Source organism: Chrysemys picta, chromosome 1 (assembly GCF_011386835.1).
Source record: "Chrysemys picta bellii isolate R12L10 chromosome 1, ASM1138683v2, whole genome shotgun sequence".
NCBI lineage: Eukaryota > Metazoa > Chordata > Testudines > Emydidae > Chrysemys > Chrysemys picta.
Window position 1 is genome coordinate 1,069,157 of NC_088791.1, and position 25,530 is coordinate 1,094,686.

General features: G+C 49.6%; 1 protein-coding gene across 15 annotated transcripts in view; it reads left to right on the forward strand.

The window, feature by feature from the left end:
- Nucleotides 1-25,530, forward strand: part of SHANK3 (SH3 and multiple ankyrin repeat domains 3) — a 703,681-nt gene that overhangs the window by 541,027 nt on the left and 137,124 nt on the right. For 13 of the 15 annotated variants that reach the window (XR_010600169.1, XM_065589968.1, XM_065590128.1 and 10 more), the window contains 2 exons: nt 9,761-9,889; nt 19,709-19,784. Coding sequence is in view for 14 of the 15 variants with exons in the window: in XM_065589968.1 (XP_065446040.1) it covers nt 9,761-9,889; nt 19,709-19,784 (205 nt within the window). In the remaining variant the exon portion in view is untranslated. The remainder of the gene's footprint in view (nt 1-9,760; nt 9,890-19,708; nt 19,785-25,530) is intronic. The other 2 variants (XM_065590167.1, XM_065590203.1) reach the window with 1 other exon arrangement.

Here is a 25,530-nt window from a genome sequence, read left to right on the forward strand (position 1 = left end):
GCGCTGCCTAGTGGCTGAATAGTATAATACAGAGTAGGATTCCATGACGCCTTGGCCCCATGTCTGGCAGTAGAGTGAACTCTGCATTGAGTTCCTGGAACAAAAGAGCATGAGTCCCATGTTTTTACCCCATATCAAATGGCTGGGAAAAGCAGAGGACCCCAAATTCAAGAGTAGGTCTCTCCAGAGCTCACAGAGGAGAGGGGAGGGCTACGAGGTTTCTGTTCACTAGGAAAGTGAAATCACAAGACTGAAGAGTACACGTTTTCTGTATTTCTGAGGCTACGGAGAAGTAGATGCTGTACAATAATTTGAGGCAATCTCTGATAAAAGAGAACGGAAACTAGTACTGAGAGAGAGGTTGAAGAGTGATGACAAGTTAGGAGCAATTTCTCCACAACAAGGGTAGTGAGAATTGGCCCGCTAAACTCAGGGTTGTGAGTTCAATCCTTGAGGGGGCCATTTAGGGATCTGGGGCAAAAAATTGGTCCTGCTAGTGAAGGCAGGGAACTGGACTCGATGACCTTTCAAGGTCCCTTCCAGTTCTATGAGATAGGTATAACCCTAGGAATTAGAAATGAAAAAGATTTATTTAGCTCTCTAGTTTGTCAACAGACTGTGCAGAATTACAGCATGTTTTCTAGTGTTTGTCTTGGCCAAGTTTATGTGAGCCAGGGGATGGGGTTTCCACCATTTCCCACGGGAAGCTTTTTTAGCTTAACAAATTGTACCAGAAGCAAGTTTTTCCTGACACTCCTCCTACATTTTCCCTTTCTTAATTTCATCCCATTCCTTCTTGTTCATTTATTAGTGGATTTAAGGCCCAGAGGGTCACTTGATGATCATCTAGTTTGACCTCTGCTTAACACGAATTTCAACCAATGGCTCCTGCAGACGAGGGAATTATTCTCCTTTGCTACGTAAATGAATACCGCCGAGCCCCATAACTGGGGCTGAACTAGAATGAATCTTTTATAGAGACGTCCCATTTCAGATTAATGACACCAGGTGGTGAGATGTTTTAACGATTAAGTCCATCATTGTTAAAAAGTTGCATCTTATTTCCAATTTGATTTTTTTTATTTCAACTTCTAGCTTCCGTATGTCACTATAAACAATTCCTCGCCCGTCAAGTACTTGCAAATTGTCCTCCCTCCCCTCCCCGCATTAGTCATTGTTGAAGTAAGCTGAAGTTTATGTGACGTTCTTAGGCTTGAACTGCTCTGTGAAATTTTACTGCCTCACACAGTTGTAGGACAGAAATGTTCAGGAGTATGTCATCTAAATGTGATTTAAACTGTCAGTCAGGTTTTAGTCATGTTAGCTGACATAATCTTTTATCTGTTAAGCTTATGTTGCTGTTCACTACCCTATTATCTGAGCATCTGAAAATGGTGTCTTTTGGTGTACATTGACTGGGGTCTTGATCCTGACTGGGACATCTCGGTATTAAGGTAATATAAACATCAAATCACCACCACCAACTGGTAGTACTATATATTTATCGTTTGTAAAGGTCTTAACTGCCTCAGACTTCAAACATCCATTCCAATTCCACAGGGCAGATTTGAACTCCTCCAATGTTTGAGATTTGGATCTAGGGTTCTTGCTGTATGTTCAAAGTCACACCAAATAATCCAGTTTTCAGTGCAACTGGGTCTGAGCACAGTGTGATGGCTTCCCACACAGTTCAAGTTTAGAAATGAAAACACCACCACACAGTGTGCAAATATTGAATCAACTCAGATAACGCTGGGTCTCAACGTGAAGTTTTTGGCCTCTAGCACTGTTGGACTGTTCCCAGTTGTGCAAATGCACTTTGCTCTCACAGTGGCTTGATATTTGGTGTCACTAGTGTGTGATGGTGACCATAGGCGATGACTCCGTGGGTGCCCTGGGGCTGGAGCACCCACAGGGGGAAAAAATAGTGGCTTCTCAGCACCCACCAGCTACAGCTGCCGATCAGCTGTTCGGGTGGTCGGGACAGGCGCTATGAGGAGGGTTGAGAGCAGCGGGTGGGCAGGGCCTCGGGGGAGCTGTTGGAGTGGGGTGGGAAGAGGCCGAGCAAGGCTGGGCCTTTGTGGGAGGGATGGAAAGAGGTGGAGTGAGGGCAGAGTCTTGGGGGAGAGGCGGACCGGGGGCGGGGCTTTGGGGTGGAGCACCCCCAGGGAAAAAGAAAACTCAGCGTCTATGGTGGTGACTCATCTTAATGGGTCCAGTACAGCCCCACACTGAAATGGATGCACAAGCACCAGAGATTGCCTGGTTGTTGTTGGGAATTCAGTGACAGTGGCGTAACTTTGGAAGTTCAGAGTCCCTGATGGAGAATGCTCTGCCAACAACTCCCTCTCTTTAAAACCCTGCTGGCTCCTCTGTAGGACCCAGTGATGGAAATCTTCATCAGATGAAGATGCCACATCCACGTTGCAGTGGTGGGTGAATGAGTGGACGTGTGTCCACACAGCCACATCGTGTATCTTGTCACAAGATCTATTTCCGTCTGTCCCAGAGGTTGCCCCTGAGCACCCTCTCCATAGCTCAGCACATGCCATCCAAAATCAGCGGCGACAGTGAGGTCTCCAGAGGACTCTGTGGGTGCTGGGGGGCTGGGTTTTCTCTTGGTTTGTCTTTGAGTTGGTTGGTTGATTTGTTTCTGAGGGCATGGGGGGTGTTTGTGTAGAAGAGGTGTCAGGGTTTTGAGAGTCAGTCTTTCTGTGGTGGAAAGGGTTTTTGAAGAAGAAGATGTTACAGCATTTCCAAAAGATGGTGTAATTTTACACACACTCAGTTCCTACCCCAAAGAGCTTTAATTTTAAGAAAACAAGCATCAAGTGAGGCATGTATGTGGATGGGTACAATCAAATATAGAGAGCGTTTGGTATACATATTTATCAGGGCTGTGAAGCAATTAAAAAATTAATCACAATTAATCGTGCTGTTAAACAATAATAGAATACCATTTATTTAAATATTTTTGGATGTTTTCTACATTTTCAAATATTGATTTAAATTACAACACAGAATACGAAGTGTACAGTGCTCACTTTATATTTATTTTTTATTACAAACATTTGCACTGTAAAAAAGAAACTCAGTTCGCCTAATACAAGTGCTGTATTGCAATTTCTTTATCATGAAAGTTGAACTTACAAATGTAGAATTATGTAAAGAAGAATAACTGCACTTAACAATAAAACAAAGTAAAACTTTAGAGCCTACAAGTCCACTCAGTCCTACTTCTTGTTCAGCCACTCATGCAGACAAATAAGCATTCAGTGTTGGGGGAGGACAGGGGAGGGGGGAAGTAAGCAATGACTTGTGCAGGAGGAGGGTGATGAAGGTGTCTTGCTGCTGCTTCTGGAAGGATGATTTCTGGTACTGGGCTCGCCTCCTTTTACTGAGTTCGGTGGGCTCCCTTCAGCTGAGTGAGCTCAGGTTTGCAAGGGAGGGTGGGTTTTACCTCAGGGACTCAGCATAGAACTGGAAGGGACCTCAAGAGGTCATCTAGTCCAGTCTGCTGCACTCCTGGCAGGACTAAGTATTATCTAGACCAGAGGTGGGCAAACTACAGCCCGCGGGCCACATCTTGCCCACGGGACCCTCCTATCCGGCCCCTGGGTCTCTTTTATGGCCTGCTGCCATTATAGGTTTTCCCTTCTAGTGAGAGAATGGTATGGTAGATCTCAAATCAATGAAGGCTACACTCAGAAAGACCTCAAGACTTCTGGAATATGCTGCTCAAACAGTTTCACGTTTGTTTCTACTGCCTGTCCATTTATCTCCAGACTTCTTCTCCTTGTCCAGATCTATTCCACCCCCAACAATCTTCTATTCATTGAACTTTTTGAAACTTTGCACTTTTAGAGAAAGGTAAGGGATTGACTCTGTGTACACAAATTTGCAGAGGGACAATAGGGTTGAGGTCTGTTATTTCTCACCTCTGTATATTAATTTAAAAACATTTTTGCTGTTAACAAGCATGTTATCTCTGGAGACACAAATCCACAGTTTGAGAACTGCAAAACTAAGCATCTCTGATGGGATCTTCTAGACTGAGCACTGAATCCCATTGGGTAGATAGAAAGATTAACCTAAATAATCTATTCAGAAGCCCCTGAGACCCCAAAAGATTGGGTACCTAATCCATGAACTATTGGAATTCATTTACAAAACCTTTCTTAAACATTACATTGTCTCATACTGTAGAATTAGAATTTATAATCCCAATTCCATGATGAGATATTGTTGAGCTATAATGTGTCTTAATTAAAACGATCTTTAGATAGGTTTTTTCCTCAAAAAGCATTTTATCAAAAAAATCCGATTTAAATAAAAAAAAATCAGGTTTTTTTATTTATTTATTTTTTAAATCTTTGATTTTTATCCGCCCTGCTTCTCCAGACTAAACAAACCCAATTTTTTCAATTATCCCTTATGGGTCATGTTTTCTAGACCTTTAATCATTTTTGTTGCTTTTTGGACTTTCTCCAATTTGTCCACATCCTTCCTGAAATGTGGCGCCCAGAACTGGACACAATACTCCAGTTGAAGCCTAATCAGCGCGGGGTAGAGTGGAAGAATTACTTCTCGTGTCTTGCTTATAACACTGCTGCTAATACAGCCCAGAATGATGTTCGGGTTTTTTTGCAACACTGTTACACTGTTGACTCATATTTACCTTGAGGTCCACTATGACCCCGAGATCCCTTTCCTCAGTACTCCTTCCTAGTCAGTCATTTCCCATTTGTATGTGTGCAACTGATTGTTCCTTCCTAAGTGGAGTACTTTGCATTTGCCTTTATTGAATTTCATCCTATTTACATCAGACTTTTTCTCCAGTTTGTCCAGATCATTTTGAATTTTAATCCTATCCCCCAAAGCACTTGCAACCCCTCCCAGCTTGGTATTGCCCACAAACTTTATAAGTGTACTCTCTGTGCCATTATCTAAATCATACTGCAGGGGAGGAGAGGCTGGTGCAGGAAGGCTGAGCTCACCAGGCCATGTTCTCTATGGGATACACCCAGAGTGAGGGGCCGGCTAGGGGCAACGGGGCACAACGTGGTGGGGTTGGTCCCGGGAGTGAGGGGCCGGCCGGGAACAATAGGGCCCGGCTGGCTAGGGTGCTGATAGATCCAGTTTTGCCCAGGACAGGCCCCTTTTTCATCTCTCTCCCAGACGTCCCTACTTCTTCGCCAAAACTGGGCATTTGTCCTGGCTTCAAGGCAGAACAGAGAGAGACAGCTGCTGCCTGGGGGTCAGCTGAACCGGTGGGCAGTGCTGGCTTCAGAGCTGACACCTGGGTGGCACAGAGCCAGGAGGGGGGATCAGCCTCAGCCGGGGGGAGGCACGGAGCTTGGAGGGGGGGGGTTCAGCCCCAGCTACCGCAGCACGGGACAGGGGGTCAGCCCCAGCTGTGGGCGGCCCAGGGCAGGGGGAGGGAGGGCTCAGCTCCAACTGCAGGTGGCACGGGGCTCAGCAGGCACAGAGCTCGGGGGGAGGGGGGGGCGTTCAGCCCCAGGCAGCTCGGGGCTCAGCCCCAGCTGCGGGAGGCTGGGGGTTAAAGGGTGGGGGTCAGCCCCCGAGCTCAGGAGGGCGGCATGGAGCTCGCCGTCAGCTCCAGCTCCAGCTCTGGGCGTTACAGGGCTGGGGGGGTTGACCCTGGCCTGGGCAGTGCGGAGCTCGGGGGGTGGGGGCGGCTCAGCCCCAGTCCTGGGAGGCTCCCCCCTCCACACCTATATGCAAGTGGCTCTTTTCTCTCCATCCATCAGCCATTGTCCCTGGTGCCTACTTGACGGCTTCATTAACCACAGGCTCAGCAGCAGCTATATTTAGAAGTTGGGAGGAGAATGTGCTTTTGGGCTGCGGACAGCCCATTAATCCAGCTCCCTCGCGCAATCACGATTGTCTGCTCTGATCTGGAGTGAGATCAATAGCAGTGTTTTCAGATGAGGAACACGCGTCTGGGAGCGGAGGGCAGGAGATGAGGGAACAGGTAGACGGGAGAGAGACCTGAGGAAGAAATGGGAGCAGAGGGGCAGGGGAGAGTGCAGAGGGCCAAGAGAGGGGGCCAACAACGCATAAACGGGGGGGCAAAGTGAGAGAACAGGCAAGACTTGAGGGAAAGAAGTGTCCCGAAGGAGACATTGTCCTCTCTTCCCACTGATTACTAGTATATCGCAGCTGAAGAGTGGGTCCCTGCATACCACAGCCAGAGACTTGAGAAGTCTGGGGAAGGAGCTGGGGACAGACAGAGAGAAGAATGGAGAAGGAAACACAGAGGTGGGGTATTTTATCCCATGGACTAGGAGTCTGGCCATTGGGTGCCAGCTCCATTCTGAATGTCCCACAGTTTGGCCTGGTTCTCATCAGTCACTGCTGATCGTTTGACTCCAGTCCCACTCCCCACCCCAAAGAACTTTTAACAATTAGGCTAAAGCAGCAAAGAGGGGCTGTGACCAGGGGCATGTCCACCCTATGGCCCCACCCCAGGCAGCCGGGTAGGGCTGTGACCAGGGCACACTTACCCCATGGTCCCGCTCCAAGCAGTTGGGTGAAGTTGGCACGGGGATCACACCTACCCCATGGCCCCACCCCAGGCAGATGGGAACATGCCCAGCCCATGGCCCTGCCCCAGGTGCCACTCTCACCTAATTCTGTAATGTATCTTGTTTACTTTCATGCCCGGCCTGCTGAGGGCTGGGAATAGAGACTGAGGGCTGGGCAGCTGGGGCTCTGCACTCTGTCCTACTCCAGCGGTTTGTGGGGATCTCAGACCCCTGCCTCGATGGTAGCTCTTTTGTGGGCAGCCTTGGACAAGACTCTCTGCTTTCCCCAAGCCGTGGAGCTTTGATCTCCTTGCGTTACAAGAAGCCTGCCCACCTCTCCCGTCCCCTTCCATAGACGACTGCATCCTTTCTCCCTGCCAGCGCTCTCTCCTTCCCTGCCCCTCTCCGCCTGGCTCTTGCTCGTCTCCCTTCTTGTTGGCCTCCCTCTTGGTTATGATTGATGTCATATTGTAAACTCAAGACCTGTAGGAGCCAGCGTGTTCCAAGCGGGCCAGGGTCCCTAGACATGTCTGTTATATAGAGAGAAGCTGCAAGGATAGTGCACATCTCAAAAGCCTCCTCCTCCTCCTGCAGGTTTGCCCCACGCTCTTGATGAGAGGGAATGCAGGAGCATAATTATGCAGGCCAAGAAAGAATCTGAAGAGCAACTAACTAAGGATACAAAAACTAACAGCAATCTTTTAAAAGTACATCAGAAGCAGGAAGCTGCTAAACAATCAGTGGGGCCACCGAACGATCGAGGTGCTAACGGAGCACTCAAGGAAAACAAGGCCATTGCAGAGAAGCTAAATGAATTCTTTGCATCGGTCTTCACGGCTGAGGATGTGAGGGAGATTCCCACACCTGAGCCATTCTTTTTAGGTGACAAATCTGAGGAACTTTCCTAGACTGAGGTGTCGAGAGAGGAAGTTTTGGAACAAATGGATAAATTAAAAAGTAATAAGGCACTAGGACCAGGTGGGATTCACCCAGGAGTTCTGAAGGAACTCAAATAAGAAATTGCAGAACTACAAATTGTGATATGTGACTATCGCTTAAATCAGCCTCTGTACCAGATAACGGGAGGATAGCTAATGTAACACTAATTTTTAATAAAAGACTCCAGAGGCGATCCTGGCAACTACAGTCCAGTAAGCCTAACTTCAGTACCAGGGAAATTGATTGAAACTATAGTAAAGAGCAGAATTATCAGACACATAGATGAACACAGTATGTTGGAGAAGAGTCAACATGGCTTTTGTAAAGGAAAATCATGCCTCACCAATTTACTAGAATTCTTTGAGGGGAACAACAAACGTGGATAAAAGTGATTCAGTGGTTAAAGTGTACTTAGACTTTCAGCAAGCCTTTGATAAGGTCCCTCACCAAAGGCTCTTAAGCAAAGTTAGCAGTCATGGGACAAGAGGGTATGTCCTCTCCTGGATCAGTAACTGGTTAAAAGACAGGAAACAAACGGTAGGAATAAATGATCAGTTTTCACAATGGAAAGAGGTAAATAGTGGGGTCTCCCAGGGATCTGTGCGGGGATCAGTGCTGTTCAACGTATTCATAAATGATCTGGGAAAGGAGGTAAACAGTGAGGTGCCAAAATTTGCAGATGATACAAAACTACTCAAGGTAGTAAAGTCCAAAGCAGACTGCAAAGAGTTACAAAGAGATCTTACAAAACTGGGTGATTGAACAGTAAAATGGCAGATGAAATTCAGTGTTGATAAATGCAGAGTAATGCATATTAGAAAAACGAATCCCAACTATACATACAAAATAATGGCATCTAAATTAGCTGTTACCACTTAAGAAAGAGATCCTGGAGTCATCGTGGATAGTTCCCTGAAAACATCTGTTCAACATGCAGCAGCAGTCAAAAAAGCTGACAAAATGTTAGGAACCGTTAGGAAAGGGACAGATAATAAGACAGAAAATAAAATGCAGCTGCATAAATCTCTGGTACGCCCACACCTTGAATACTTCGTGCAGTTCTGGTCACCCCATCTTATAAAAGATACATTAGAATTGGAAAAAGTACAGAGAAGGCAGCAGAAATGATTAGAGGGATGAAACAGCTTCCATGTGAGGAGAGATTAAAAAGACTGGGACTGTTCAGCTTCGAAAAGAGATAACTAAGGGGGGATATGATAGAGGTCTATAAAATCATGACTGGGATGGAGAAAGTGAATAGGGACGTGTTATTTACTCCTTCACATAACACAATGAAATTAACAGGCAGCAGGTTTAAAACAACCATAATGAAGTATTTCTTCACACAATACACGGTCAATCTGTGGAACTCATTGCCGGGGGATGTTGTGAAGCCAAAATTGTAACTGGGTTAAAAAAATAATTAGATAAGATAATGGAGGATGGGTCCATCAATGGCTGTTAGTCAAGAAGGTCAGGGACTCAACTCCAGGCCCTGGGTGTCCCTAAACCTCTGGCTGCCTGAAGCTGGGACTGGATGACAAGGGGGTGGATCACTCAATAGTTGCCCTGTTCTGTTCATATCCTCTGAAGCAATTTGCGCAGGCCACTGTTGGAAGACAGGACACTGGGCTAGCTGTACCATTGGCCATTCCTATGTTCTCACTTTGCCCCTAAGATAGAGACAGACGCTGGTGAAGAGTTTCTGGTAACAGGCTGCTACGTGATCCCTGCAGTTGCTGCCTGGACACTTCTGGACCCAGTAGTTTGGAGGGGAGGGAGGAGGCAGTCTGTGATGGCCAGTGCAGCCACTTCTCTGAGGGCATGGCCAGGTGCCCCTTGCAAATTCTTCAGACTTTCTTCATCCAAGGCTGCATCATGTTTCTTGATGTTCTGTCACTAGCAGAGTTCATGGGTGTGTTTCCAGGAATACAGGCTGAGGGGGGCACCTAGGGTGACCAGATAGCAAGGGGACAGGGGGTGGGAGGTAATAGGTGCTTATATATGACAAAGCCCTGAATATCAGGACTGTCCCTATAAAATCGGGATATCAGGTCACCCTAGGGGCACCTGTTCCCAGGGCGGAATGTGAGCAGGATGGTGAGTCACTGTGAGTGATCTTGGAGTCAGGATAACAGCAACCCTTTTGCAGGTGTCTGTTCACCGTTTGCATCGCGTTATTACCCTAGCAAGCTGTTAACATCTTCATCTCCAGACACAAAGTGACCTCTTGCCAATAAGCGTGTTGTTAATTCCTTGGCTCTCGGAGCCAGCTTTCCCCAGGGTCGCAGGGACGAGGTTCAGTGGAGGATCAGCCAGGCACAGGACTGTGAGGATTCACGTGGCGGCCTCAGCCCCCGTCGCACCTGTGTCCATCTCCAGGAAGTCTCTCTCGGGATTAGGTAAATGTCTTCCACTAATGAGCCCAGCAACAGGACCAAAGAAGGCAAAATAATGAGTCAGACAGCGATGGCAGCCGAGTTGACAAGGCTGGTTTTGTGCAGAGCGTTCGTGTGCACTGTGCCGATCTGCAGTTCTGTCACTACACGCTGGTCACGGGGATGGAACTGCTGGAGTCCGATACGCTCAGCACCTGCGGGACCACTGCAGGCATCTGCCAGGCTGTCACTGTGGACTTTGCCACCTACGTGGGACGGCGCCAGGTGCCTGCCCTGCTTACTGCGCTCTGACCGTCTCTTTGCACCCAGTGTATCCAAAGTATTTCCGCCACCGCATCTTCTGCACACTGTGTGCACCATCCTGCCAGTTCGTCACCACGCTGCAGGTGTGCACATGTCAGCAGCACAGCATGGCTGTTTCTTCTAGACTCGTCACGCGCACCGGGCCACTGTAAGCGTTAGCCGTGTTCTCACTGTGCACTTCCCCCTCGCACTGGGGTTCCGTGCATGTGGGCACCTGCCCCGCGCTCGCCACCCGCTCCAGAGCACTGGCTGTCTCAGGGCACTCACCGTGTAGGTGGGACACTGCTGCGATCTGTCGTACTCTCACTGGGTTCTCACGACCACCTACTGGGTGACTTGGGGCACTTATCCTCGAGATGGCATCCCCCTGGGCATGGCTGTGCCCTCACTACACGCTTGCCATAGCAGTCTATTGCTCAGCCGCTATAGAGATGGGTGTGGTATAAATGCCTGGGGTGATGGATGCGGAGAGAGATGCGTGTCTGCTGTGGTTGCCACCTATGAGACATTACTGTCACATCTGCCCTAGTCTATGTTCTATTAGGCTCTTATGCTGTGCCATCATTGTGGTATCTGGGCACTTTCAGTAACTTGTTGAGTAACAAGACTAGTCTCTTTCACATGTGGGTCTTTCGCCATTTCTCTCACTGGACGGTAAATTGTACTGTGTGTTTGTAGTCTGTAAGTATGGTGGGATATGTTAATTTGCTGTTGTGCCCATTCTGCCAGCTGGCCTCCCTGGACGGGCCCCCCATCGGTGCCCGCTCTGCTGGCTTGCTGCACTGTACAGCCCCTGTTCTGACCACGAGCATGGAGCGATGTGACTGTAAAGCACTCACCACCCTCTCGAGGCTCATCCCAGCTACTGCCTGGGTCGTCCAGGTGCTCGTTATGCACAAGAACAGCGGCTGGGACCGTCTTATTCTGTGCTCAGCCCATGCTGACCCGGCACATGTCGACCACGGGAACCCAGAGAAGGCGTTACCTACATGCAGGCCCTGCAGAGCTATTCGGAGGCAGAATCTATCTGCTTTCCTGGACAGAGCCCTTCTGTCAGCCCAGGTCTCAGATTAGCTGATAACAGGCTCTATTTGGAACATCTGCTTGATCAAGACTCGCTGCTTATCCGAGCTGCTGAGACAAGAACGGGAAGGCCAGAAGGTTAAATGTCTGACTAAACAGCAGCCCCAGCTTTGGAGTTTCCTGAAGTCTCTCAACTGTGCGGTGAGATTCCCCTCTGCTGGGGACAGGGAGATACTACAGGGCAGAGGAAAGACACCTCCTGCTGCATCACTCAGTTCTTCTGGTTCCTGGGACAAGGGACTGCTCACAGCTCCTAGCACAGGAAGGAGATGAATGGGGAATCCACAGATCACAGCTGATCATGCATGGCTGCGGCTAGCACACTTCGGAGGAGGTGGAGGGGCATAGTTTGGTATGCAGGAGGCAGCAGGCACAGAGCATCACATGCCTGGGGGATCGGAAAGAATGTGCTGGGGGAGGGGCGCACAGAGGAGCATCACCCTGAGTGTCCACACCACGAAAGAAGACGTTGCTGTGAGATTTCAGTCACCGCCCCACCTCTTTTCAAGCAAAGCATTTAGCCAGCAGATTCTCCCTAGATGCAGGAAGGATCGTTGTGTCATGATCAGTGGAAGTGGAGTCAGAGGGTGCATGTCCCCTGAAGGGACTGTTATTGATGGGACACAGGGAACTCGGGAGCTGGGCTGGAAGCAAACAGCCACATGGGCAGAGCAGTGCACAGAGTTTAATGAAGTCCCACTTGTTCAGCTTAACTTTCATTCAGCTTCACGCATTACCAATAAAACACGGTGTCAGTGTCTGAGCAGTGCATTCTCTGTGCGTTCTCTGGAGTGCAGCAGCTGGCAGCGTGAGCCCTGGAATGCAGTCTCAAGTCCCCTGAAGTCCTGGGTTTTGCAGACACAAACCTAGATCAGCGATGGAGCCAGTGGAACTGTACACCGACCTGGCCATGCAGGAGAGTAAAGTTGTTGTTTTCCCTTATTGGGAAACAAGGCAGAGATGTCTGCACCACTCGGAAGCTCCTCACTTGCCTCAGAGCAATCCTGGAGCCCTGGACCCATTGCTCCCCAAAGTGGAAGGGATCTGGTATCTCACTGGAGACAAAGCTGAAGGGGAGGGAATAGACTCCTGGGTTACTGCCTCACACACACTGGCCGCTACATGCAGTTCTGGGGACTCCCTAATTCAGGCACTTAGGGTCAATCACCATGTGCAGGAGCGGCTGCTCCAGGACGTCAGTCTCACACTAGACAGATGCCTAGACATGGGGCGTGCAGCAGGAAGCCTCAAGAGGAAGGATGGAAGTCCTGGGAGGCATGACACCCCTAGAAGAACACGCAGGAAGACAACAGCAAAGGAGAGCAGGCAGCCAGGGTTCCATCCCATAGCGAGATGCATTTACTGTGGGAAACAGCCCGAGCTGATAAAGGAGACGAGCCCTGCACTAGGCCGGCATTGCAAGGAATGTGGCAAGTTGAATCGTGTTAGCCATGTGTGCAAGAGCAGAGGAAGGTCTCAAAATGATTCAGTCAGATGAGTACAAGTGCGGGCTGGCACATCAGCCAGCGGTGATGACATCATGACTCTCTCCAGTCCAAGAGCATATCTTGTTCAGGCTGTTGGGACAGGAAACCAACAAGGGATGATACCAACTTCCATGCATAATTGAGAAACAGCCACAGCAATTTCACTGGATAGAAGGGCCTTCTGCAACACGGTTCCTTGGGATGTACTGTACTCGATCACCCCCAAGAAAAAGAGCAGTGGCAATCTAACAATGTACAATCAGAGCATAATGCAGCCCATAGGAGAATGAGACCTCATAGTAACTAGCCTGAAAAATGCCAGACGGGCCAGCTGAAGTTTGTGGTGGTGGATGGGAAGCGCCGCATTCCCCTTTTGGGGAATACTGCCATACAAGCCATGGACCTGATCAGGGTGCAGCATCAGAACTTTATAACTGCAGTGCAAGAAGCAAAAGGGACACTCCCATGGACAACGGAGACAATTTTAAAAGCCCATGGGGATGTTTTCAAAGGCAATGGGTGCCTGTAAGGGAAGCTGCAACTAGAAGTAGGCCCCACAGTGAAATCTGTGCGTACCAGGAGGAAAATTCCAGTGGCACTGTGTAATCCTGCATGCCTGGAGCATGAACGTATACAGAGCAGGGGTATCCTAGCTCCTGCAGAGGCCAGTGTGGCCTGGGTAAGCAGCATGATGGTGATAAAGGAGCCATCAGGCAATTATGTATCTGCACAGTCCCTATGCCAGTGAACCAGGCCTTGAGAAGATACCACTATCCACTGCCTGTCATTGATGACATCTTGCCAGAATTGCCCAAGCCAGAATCCTTACAGTGTATGGTGTAAGGAAATGGGTTTTGGCACATCAGCCTGGATACAGAGTCCAGCATGCTGACAGCCTTCGCAACACCATTTGATTGCTACTGGTGGCTGTGCATGCCAATAGGTATAAGCCCAGCACCAGAGCAATTCCAGAGACGGCTCAGCCAAGCACCAGAAGAATTGGCTGGGGTGAGAGTAATTCCAGATAATATCCTCGTCATAGGTGAAGGGAGTAATGACAGAACAAGACCACAACACAAAACTACAAGCTTTTTTGCAGCTATGCAGGGATAAGAACATAAACTCAACCCAGAAAAAATCTGACTTCAACAGTGTACTTCTAGCAAGGAGAGCCACAGCTACTCCAGTGTGATAAATTGGGAACTGGATTGAGTATAGCTCTTTTGTAGGAGCAGCCAGTCGTTAGCCAGTTGAATCCTGTCAGAGAGAGAACAAGGGAATGCCCAAATAGTAAAAGACCTTCTGGCTGTGGCATTTGGAGTGGAGCAATTCCATCAGTGCCCCTATGGCTGCCCAGCAATAGTGCCATCAGACCACAAATCGCTAGAGATAATCATGGCAAAGTGCTCCACAGAGACTGCAGCACATGTGGATGCACCTCCAGCACTACCAGGGAGAGCTCAGATCTTGTCCAGGATGATTACTGGAGTTAGCTGGCAGCCCGAGCTGGGCATATAGACCCAGCATTGGTGAGTTGGGGGAAGGGGATCAGAACATAGTGCAGTGTGTTAATGGAGTCAATCTCCAGTTTCAGCAGTGAAACTGATGGAAACCAAAGAGGCTACAGAAAAGGACACCCAACTACAGCCAGTCAAGAGAGCGATACTAGCAGGTGGCCAGAAGACAAAATCCAGGTACTGTAGGAGTAGAATCCTACATTCAAATTAAAGATGAGTTGAGTGTGTAAGATGGAATGATATTTCGAGGACAGAAATCTGCTGTCCCACCTCATTACCTAAGGATGTTGTGCAAAAAATACACACCTCACACCTAGGCATTGACAGCTACCCTAGACAGGCTTGTGAGTGAGTTACTGGCTGGGACTGAATACCCAACTTCACAGCTTTATAGAGGGGAGTGACACCACCTGTCGGGTGATAACTGCCAGCAGAAGCAGAGTCTGTTGCCACAGGAGCTGCCCACCCGGCCAGAGGAAAAGGTGGTAGTGGGCTTACTTACCGCCAAGAAAAAGCAGTACTTGATAACAGTGGACTACTTTTCAGATTTTTGGGAGGTTGCTGCCCTGCATGATACAAGAAGCAGGCCTCTGATTGGCAAACTAAATGTAAATTTGTACATCTAGGAACAAAGAGTGAAGCCATATTTACACAATGGGGGACTCTATTCTGGAAGCAGTGACTCTGAAAAAGATTTGGGGGATCATGGTGGATAATCAGTGATCATGAGCTCCCAGCGCAATGCTGTGGCCAAAAGGGGTAATGTGATCCTTGGATACAGAAACAGGTGAATCTCAAGGAGAAGCAGAGAGGTTATTTTACATCTGTCTTTGACACTGGTGTGACTGCTGCTGGAATACTGTGTCTAGTCCTGGTGTCCACAATTCAAGACGGGTGTTGATAAATTGGTGAGAGTTCAGAGAAGATCCACGGGAATGATTAAAGCGTTAGAAAACATGCCACATAGCAGTAGATTGAAGGAGCTCAATCTGTATAGCTTAACAAAGAGAAGGTTAAGGGGTGACTTGATTGCAATTTACAAGTACATACATGAGGAACAAATATTTAATAATGAGCTCTTCAATTTAGCCAAGAAACCTACAGCACAATCCAATGGCTGGAAGTTGAAGCTAGAGAAATTCAGACTGAAAATAAAGCACAGTTTTTTGACAGTGAGAATAATGAACCATTGGAGCGGTTGTGGTGGATTCTCCATCACTGACAGTTTTTAAATCCACATTGGATGTTTGTCTTTAAAAAACTGCTCTGGGAATTATTTGGGGGCAGTTCTCTGGCCAGTGTTACACAGAAGGTCACAATGGTCCCTTCTGGCCTGGGAAGGTTCATATATATCTATGAACAACTGAAGGCTGTCTTTATGAGATGTGGCATTCCGGACACTATATTCACTGACAACAGTCGACAAACCCCAGTCTACCTTGGAAGAATTCAAGTAATTTGCACACAAATGGGAGTTTGGCCACAACACCTCCTCCCCAGCACATCCATAGAGTAATGGTAAGGTGGAATCAGCTGTGAAAACAACCAAGAGGCTGTTTCTTCTGGATCAGATCCCTTGTTAGCATTTTTGGCACACGGGAATACCAAACAGGCCAGCACAGGCGGTGGGGGGAAGGACCAAAATCCTGGTATCAAGGAGAGGAGACCTGTTGCAGCCAGAAGGGTGAAGATGCCGCCCAGAGGAGCTGGCCGACACTCAGAGAAAGCATGAACTAGAGTACGACAGATCCGCCAAGGACCTGCCAGCCTTGGAGACAGGCACTTCTGTGAAGATCCAGCCATTAGAGAGACACCAGCAGGAGTGGACTAAAGGAGTTGTGAGGAGCCAGCAGGCACAGCCCCCAGAGAGAGCTGAGAGAAATACAGAGCTCGTCCCTGGATGGAGAAAGAGAGAACCACCAAGAGGCAGCCCCGCAGGGAGGAGGGAGACTCCACAGAGAGACAGGTGACAGGGAGACAGAGAGAGGTCACTTCTGGTGTGGTCACCTGGTGAGAAGACCATTTATCTCAAAGACTGTGTAAGCAGCTGAGTCTGTGTTACAGACGAGACGCCAGCTCGGGTATGTTGGGCTAGATGACCTCCTGAGGTCCCTTCCAACCCTGATATTCTATGATTCTATGTGCTAGCAACCTCTGGCCAAAGGGACATGGGGTGAGGGTCTGGGCATCAGTTATTTGTTTTTATTTATTGTTAAAATGTTCAAAAATAGGGAAGATGTATCGTGATTCGTGGAACTGGAGTCGGAGGGCCCATGTTCCGTGGAGGGACTGTTATTGGCAGGACCCAAGGAAGACACGGGGAATGCTGGAGGCAACTCGGCCAGAGGTACAGAGCAGTGCACCGGTTTAATGAAGTTCCACTTGTTCAATGTAACTTGCACTCAGCGTCACTCTTCGCTAATGAAACAATCATAAGGCAGGAAGCTGGAGTTGTGAATGCCTCGATGGAGCCCACATCCTATTCGCTTACACAGGAGAGGCTAGGGTTTGACTCTGATCTGTGAGGGTCTGTCAGTACAGCTCTTTGCTAAGCTGCCATATTGATGGGACGGGTACCCCACACCGGTGAGCAGGGACCTCCTCATTCCTGGGCTGCTGTTCCTGGAAGTGCGTGTTTTTGATCCCCGCCTCTGAGTCAGGCCAGGGCTGTTCCTGTCGTAGAGGGCTCGGGGTTTCTTCTGCCACTCAAAGGTCTAACTGCCCTGGTCTCACAACTGGGACCATAAAAGTGTTCATCGGGCAGTTCACATCTTAACAGCGAGATCATCCTGGAGACCTGCCCCCCTTCACCATTGCACAGAGCACATCCTCTCCCATTCCTGGTTACTCAGCATCCCTGGGACAGGCAAAGGCAGCTGCTTATTTAGCAGATGTGTGTTTCTAAGTGTTTTAAATATAAGAAATGTTTGTTGTGTCCTTTGTGGAGGAAAAGCACCTCTCACTGTCTAGTTTTGTCCTTCAATTCATCCTCCCGTCCCATCTGTTTTGTTCTTCTCCCTCACCCTACACATGCTATGGAACATGGGAGCTGCTAGGTTAGATCAGACCAGTGCTCCTTTAATGTAGTATCTGGTTTCTGAGAGTGACCAGAACCAGCTACTTCAGAGGGAGGGGCAAGAAACTCCGTAATGGGCAATTTACTGAATAACCTGTTCACGGGGAAGCCTCTTCCAGGCCTCATCAGTAGGTTGTTGGCTTATGCCCCGAAGCAGGAGGGTTTATATCTGTTCTTTAGAGACTCCATGTCTCAAATAACCATAGAAGATCTCATTCTGTGTAACCATCAATCCATTTTTGAATCCTATTTACGTCTTGGCCTCAATTGCATTTTACGGCAGCGAGTCCTGCAGATTAATTATGGGTCGTGTAAATAAAAATAGTGTTTACTTCTATAGTTTTAAATTGTTGCTATGTAGCATTTCATTGGAGTTCCAGTTACCGTGTTAGGAGAGAGGGTGAATAGAAGCGGCTGATTTACCTTCTCTCTCTGTCATTTTGTATCTCTCTGTCATGTCACATCTTAACACAGTTCATATCTTTTCCAGCTCCCCAGCAGGGAAGTTTCTTCAGCTCTCTAAACATTTTCATTGCGCCCTCTGTTTCTGTTAGGTCTTTTTTGAGGTGCGGTGACCAAAACCAGGTGCAGCAGCCCAGCGTAGAGTGCCCCGTCGATTGCTAGACTAACACCAGCATTGGCATTATTACTTCTATCTGCTTTGTTGGGGCTGGTCTACCCTGAAAACTTACATCGGCATAGCAACGTCTCTCGGGTGTGAACAGTCTATCCCCCAAGAGCCATCGTCATGCCAGCCTAATCCCCGGTGTGTACAGTGCTAGACTGACAGACGCCTTCTTCCAGCAGCCTAGCTACCGTCGCTTGGGGAGGTGGATTAACTACAGCAAAGGAGAACTCCCCTCGTGGCTGGAGTGAGTGGCTACGCTGAAGCGCTAGGGTGTAGCTGTGCTGCTGAAGTGTTTTAATTGGTGTTGCTTTCATTCATTGTCTTTGCATTCTGAGCTGCCCTGGCCCATTGCCTCCTCTCCCTGCATGTACTGCAGCCACATCTCTTGGCCGTTCGTCTCCCACAGGTGACTGAGGTCTTGTCTCTTAGTAGCAGTGTCTTCCACAAGAAGCAGCGAGCTCTGCTGCCCACAGTTCAAGAAGGATGCTGATGAATTGGAGAGGGGTCAGAGAAGAGCCAGGAGAATGACCATGATTATAGTAATAAGCTACATAGATTGAGCTCATTGAATCTAACAAAGAGAAGGTGAAGGAGTGACTTGGTTACAGTTTCTAAGTGCCTGCATGGGGAACAGATAGTTAATATGGGCTCTTCAGTCTAGCAGATAAAGGTGTAACACAGTCCAATGACTGGAAGCTGAAGCTAGACAGATTCAGGCTGGAAATAAGGTGTAAATTGTTGACGGTGAGAGTAATTAACCAGTGGAACAATTCATCCAGGATCACAGAGAATTTTAAAATCCCTGACAATTTTTAAATCCAGACTGGATGTTTTTTCTAACAGCCCTGCTCTAGGAATTATTGTGGGGCAGGTCTCTGGCCTGTGCTGTGCAGGGGGTCAGACGAGAGGATCACAGTGGTCCCTGCTGGCCTGGGAATCTATGGGCATGTCCGCGCTGCAATAAAACGCCTGCAGCTGGCCCATGTCAGCTGACTTAGGGTCACAGGGCTCGGGCTACAGGCCTGTGAAATTGCAGTGTAGATGTTTGGGCTTGCGCTGGAGCCTGGGCTCTGGGCCCCACAAGGCAGCCGGCCCCAGAGACTAGGCTCCAGCCCAAGCCTGGATGTCTGCACTCCAATTTTATAGACCTCAGCCTGAGCCCAGGCCAGCCACGGGTGTTTTATTGCAACAGTTTCTACATCCACCAAATGTGTTCGAACTTAAACTCCAGACCTAAGGGTCTGGTTTGACTCCCAGTGACATCAGTGGAAGCTGGATCAACGGCATATGAGAGTGTCTCTCACCTGCACCTTATTCCGTGTGGGTTTCTGAACATTCAATACGTTTTGGGACAAACCTTTGGTGCTTGTCAATCAGTAGGTTGGACGCCGTATTGAAAAGTCCTTGTAGAAAACTGTTTTCTGTTGTGTGCATGTGGATCTGTGTTTAGAGACACTTTGAGAAGTGACGAGTGCATGCGTGTCTGTGTATGAACACTTTCTGGGACAGAGGAATATGCATGTGGGATCTCTGCAAATGAGTCTGTGTGGGTACATATGGAGATGAAGAGGAGTATGTATACACGAATGGGTGTCTGTGTAGACATGTACCTGGAGGGAGCAGGTAGAGGAGCATGTGCGTGCCTGCTCACACAGTCACATACTTTCAGGAAGATGGTTCTGATCCCATCTTTCAGCAGCATGAGAAATCTCTGCTTTTTTCTTACAGAAACGAGAGAAGACAGGACAAAGCGTCTCTTCCGACATTACACTGTGGGTTCATATGACAACTTCACCTCCCACAGGTAAGTGCCAGGCTACCTCATCGGTGAGAGATGGCAGAAAATGGGATATAGTTAAAGCCCATGGGACTGGTATCTCCTTTATGTATGTTGCAGTAGATCATGGGAAGGAAGCTTCCTTCAGTCAATCCACATTCTACACTAACGGTCCAGGAGTGGGGTTTGTGACAAAGTTCCTCCTCTATCTTGCTGGGTCCTGCGCTTATTGGCGGATTTTCTTGTCTCAGAGATTCACCATGTGGGTTGGGGAACAGCCCAGAGACCTTCCCCTCTGGGAGAACCCACAGTCCAGGTCAATTGGGAGGTTTGGGGGAACCTGGGCCCGCCCTCTACTGCGGGTTCCAGCCCAGGGCCCTGTGGACTGCAGCTGTCTATAGTGCCTCCTGTAACAGCTGCATGACAGCTACAACTCCCTGGGCTACTTCCCCATGGCCTCCTCCAAACACCTTCCTTATCCTCACCACAGGACTTTCCTCCTGGTGTCTGATAACGCTTGTGCTCCTCAGTCCTCCAGCAGCACACCCTCTCACTCTCAGCTCCTTACGCCTCTTGTTCCCAGCTCCTCAAACTCCCACCACAAACTGAAGTGAGCTCCTTTTTAAAACCCAGGTGCCCTGATTAGTCTGCCTTAATTGATTCTAGCAGCTTCTTCTTAATTGGCTCCAGGTGTCCTAATTAGCCTGCCTGAATTGGTTCTAGCAGGTTCCCGATTACTCTAGTGCAGCCCCTGCTCTGGTGACTCAGGGAACAGAAAACTACTCATCCAGTGACCAGTATATTTGCCCTCTACCAGACTCCTGTATCCCACTGGTCTGGGTCTGTCACATATCCCTCCCCCCTGTTCAACGCCAAGGGGTTGGGCAGCTTGGGACGCCAGACAAGCCATCGGCGTTGCCATGACGGCTCCCTGCTCTGTGTTGCACATGGAACTGGAAAGGTTGGAGGGATAAGAACCATCTGGTCACCCTTGTGTTCTTCTCCTTGTTCCGCTGCATCCATTGAAGAGGGGCATGGTCGGTCATGAGGACAAATCTGCGCCCGAGCAGGTAGTAGCGCAATGTTTCCATGGCCCATTTTACAGCGAGGGATTCTCTCTCCACCACTGCATATTTTTGTTCCCTTGGAAGGAGTTTCCGACTGAGGTATAGAATTGGGTGTTCCTCCTCCCCGACCATCTGTGATAGAATGGCTCCCAACCCTACTTCCGATGCATCCATCTGCAGGATAAACTCCTTGGTGAAATCAGGGGCTATCAGTACGGGGTTACTGCAGAGGGCAGTCCGTAGGTTTGTGAATGCTTCCTCTGCTGCGTCAGACCATCTCACCAGATCAGGTCCACGGGCTTTCATTAGGTCTGTCAGGGGGCTTGACCTTGTGGCAAAGTGAGGGATAAATCGTCGGTAATACCCCACCACACCTAGGAACGCCCGGACTTGTTTCTTGTGACTTGGTCGGGGCCAATTTTGGATGGCCTCTAACTTGTTCACTTGGGGTTTTACCAAACCTTTTCCCACAATGTAGCCAAGATATTTGGCCTCTGTAAACCCTACAGCGCACTTGGCAGGGTTTGCTGTAATGCCAGCTCGCCTGAAGGTATCGAGGACTGCCTCCACCTTCTCCAGGTGGGTTTCCCAGTCTGGGGTCTGAATGACCACATCGTCCAAGTAGGCAGCAGCATAACTGTTATGCGGGCGTAATAGCTTGTCCATGAGGCTCTGGAAGGTAGCTGGGGCCCCATGTAGTCCAAAAGGGAGGACAGTATATTGAAAAAGACCCTCTGGTGTAGAGAACGCAGTCTTTTCCTTTGCATCTTCCGCAAGGGGAATCTGCCAGTTCCCCTTTGTCAAGTCTAGGGTAGTCAAGTACCGGGCATTACCCAGACGGTCCACTAGCTCATCTATGCGAGGTATGGGGTACGCGTCGAACTGGGATACTTCATTTAGTCGCCGGAAGTCGTTGCAAAATCTTGTGATGCCATCAGGTTTGGGCACCAGCACGATTGGGCTGGACCACTGACTGTGGGATTCTTCGATGATCCCCAACTTCTGCTTTTATTTCCTCCCTTTTTGCCGCTGGCACCCGATAGGGCCTCATTGTTACTCTGGCCCCAGGGTTCGTGACGATGTGGTGATATGTCTCGGTTGTTTGACCCAGTTTTGTCGAGAACACATCTTGGTTCCAGAAGATCATCTCAGACACCTCATTCTTCTGGTCTGGTGTTAAATCGGGAGACACTCTCACCTGTTTGGAAGGCTTGTTTTCCTGGGTTAGGTCTTTTTGGACCGTTGTGCATGCCTCTTGTGCATGCCAGGGTTTTAGAAGGTTAATGTGATAAATCTGTTCTTGTTTTCTGTGTCCTGGCTGCCACACCTTGTAGGTTACTTCCCCCACGGGTTCAACCACCTCATAGGGCCCTTGCCATAGGGCCAGAAGCTTGCTTTCTGCCGTGGGTACCAACACCATAACCCGATCCCCTGGTTCGAACTGTCGCACTTTTGCCTGACAATTGTAATGGGTTCGCTGGGCCTCCTGTGCCTTCTCCAAATGTTCCCGTACAATAGGGGTAACCTGGGCTATCCGGTCTTGCATCTGCATTACATGCTCTGTTATATTTCTCCCCTCATTGGGTTCCTCTTCCCAGATCTCTTTGGCGATATCTAGTATGCCACGGGGGTGACGCCCGTATAATAACTCGAAGGGGGAAAACCCAGTTGAGGCCTGAGGTACCTCCCGGATAGCGAATGTAAGGTAGGGTAGTAGGGTGTCCCAATCCTTCCCGTCCCGACTTACCACCTTCCTTATCATAGCCTTGAGAGTTCGGTTAAACCTTTCTACCAACCCATCAGTCTGTGGATGGTAGACCAAAGTTCTCAGGGTATGTATATGGAGCAGCGTACAGCGGTCCTTCATTAGCTTCGACATAAATAGGGTTCCTTGGTCGGTTAATATCTCCTTCGGTAGCCCCATTCGGGCAATCCCCACCAGTTCTTTGGCTATAGTTTTAGAGGCCGTGTTCCGCAGGGGGACGGCTTCTGGGTAGCGAGTAGCATAGTCCAAAACAACAAGTATATATTGGTGGCCCCAAGCCGTCTTCTCCGGGGGTCCCACTAGGTCCATGGCTATTCGCTCGAAGGGGACCTCTATGATGGGAAGGTGTACTAAAGGTGCCCTCAAGTGGGGACAGGGACTGTGCAGCTGACACGCCGAGCAGGACGCACAGTACCTCCGCACTTCTTCATGTACTCCGGGCCAGAAGAACCGTCGTAGGACTCGTGCCAGGGTCTTCTCTACCCCCAAATGCCCCCCTAAAAGATGACTATGAGCAAGACTTAATGCAGTGTTCTGGTGTTTTTGAGATACTAGGATCTGCTGTACCTTCTGCCCCTGTACTGGTGCAACCCGGTATAAGAGATCCTTCTTCATTATGAAGTAGGGTCCTGGTCCCTGGGTTTTCCCTTCCACGGGGACCCCATCTATTTCAGTCACCGCCTTCCTAATGTTGTCAAACCTTGGGTCTTTTGCCTGGTCCCGTCCAAAATTTCCTCTCCCGGGGCTAATCTGCCCAAGATCTAGGGACCCAGTCTCTGTTGCCTCTACTGGTTCAGAAGCATTAGGGTGGGGGTCAGACTCAGGTGCTTCTCCCTCCTGCGTGGCCTCCTTTTCAGCTGTGCGGGTCCGCCTACCTACAAGAGCGACCCTCTGGCTTTGGGTCAGTATTCGGGTTCCCAAGGCCTTAGCTGCCCTTCTGTCCCTTTTTGTCTTTCTACCCTGTCTGGGAGTGGAGAACAAATCGGGGGATATTTCAGAGAAGATTGGGGGTTGACAGTCTGCTGTGGATGCCTCATCAATTTTAGGGTCCCCATCTTTCTCCAATCCCCCTACTGGGAGTAAGTTTCCAAACCCTGGGAAATCCTTCCCTATGAGCACCGGGTATGGGAGTTTAGGGACTACACCTGCTGCTACCTCAGTAGTGTTCCCTTGGATCTCGATTTTTACTGGGATGGTGGGGTAGTAACGAACTGTCCCATGGACACGTTATCCCCGTACGTTTAGCCTGCAGCAGCTGACTACACTTCACGAGCTTCCCTGAGATAAGCGTGATAGCACTCCCCGAATCAACCAGTGCCGTGGTCCCTACCCCGTTTAGTTTCACTGGTCTGGTGTACATATGTGGGGTTAGTGAGACCCCCACAAGGTGGATTAGGGAGCAGGGGTCTGCCCAGTTCCCCAGGTTACACTGCATAGGCTCCTCAGCATTGGGACACTGTGCAGCTATGCGTCCCCACTCCCCGCAGGCATAACATCTGTATGGAGCCGTAGGCGTTCCCTGGTCTCTTGGTTTGGGCAGTCTAGCACCACGATCCTCTTCTCCCTCAGTGCTCCGACTCTTTGTGGCCGCTAATGGGCCTTCAGCCTCTCTCTTTTTCTACCTGCGCCGTCCTGGTGTCCCAGTCACCCGAACTTTAGGGCTTGGTGCTGCTAGTTTAACCCGGGGTGCCTCTTCCTTAACTGGTCCGGTCAGCTCCTTCGCTGTCCTTCGCCTCTCTATCAGGGCGGCAACCTCATCATAGGTGGAGGGTTCGTTCTGGCTTACCCAGGCACGAAGGTCTGGTGGTAGTCCCCTCATGTATCGGTCGATGACCAGAACGGCTAGTATCTCTTCCGGATTCCGGGACTCTGTTTGCAACCACTTTCGTGCGAGATGGATGAGGTCATACAATTGGGACCGTGGGGTTTTGTCTTCCTGGTACCTCCAACCCTGATACCGCTGGGCCCGCACTGCTGTCGTTACCCCAGATCTGGCCAGGATCTCTGCTTGCAGCTGAGGGTAGTCTGCCGCAGCCTCTTCAGGCAGATCATGGTAGGCCTTCTGGGCCTCCCCACACAGGAATGGGGCAAGGATGCCAGCCCACTGATCTCGAGGCCAGGCCTCCCGTAGGGCTGTCCTCTCAAAGGCCAGAAGGTATGCCTCTACACCCTCCTCCCGTGTCATTTTCTGCAGCCAATGGCCGGTATGAGCCGCGTCCCATCATGGCCGCGATTCAGCTCTGTAAGGGACTTTACCTGGTTTACCAGTTCCCGCAACATAGCTCGGTCTTGAGCAGCCTGGTCCATCAGCAGGCGATTAGTCTCTTGCTGCAGCCGCACTGCCTCCTGTTGGGCGGCTGCCTGGACACGGGTAGCCTCCTGCTGGGCCGCCGTAGCTTGTATCAATGCCCGCTCTACGTCATCCATTGTGGTGAAAAAAAATAAACCCTCTCCTTTTTTTTGTTTTTTTGTTGTTGTTTTTGTTTTTAAATCACCCTCCTTCCGCCACGCTGTGCACCCCAAGATCCCACTCCTGACACCAGTGTGACAAAGTTCCTCCTCTATCTTGGTGGGTCCTGCTCTTATAGGCGGATTTTCTTGCCTCAGAGATTCACCATGTGGGTTGGGGAACAGCCCAGAGACCTTCCGCTCTGGGAAAACCCACAGTCCAGGTCAGTTGGGAGGTTTGGGGGGAACCGGGGCCCGCCCTCTACTCCGGGTTCCAGCCCAGGGCCCTGTGGACTGCAGCTGTCTACAGTGCCTCCTGTAACAGCTGCATGACAGCTACAACTCCCTGGGCTACTGCCCCATGGCCTCCTCCAAACACCTTCCTTATTCTCATCACAGGACCTTCCTCCTGGTGTCTGATAATGCTTGTGCTCCTCAGGCTAGGTCTACACTACGGGCGGGGGTCGACCTAAGATATGCAACTTCAGCTACG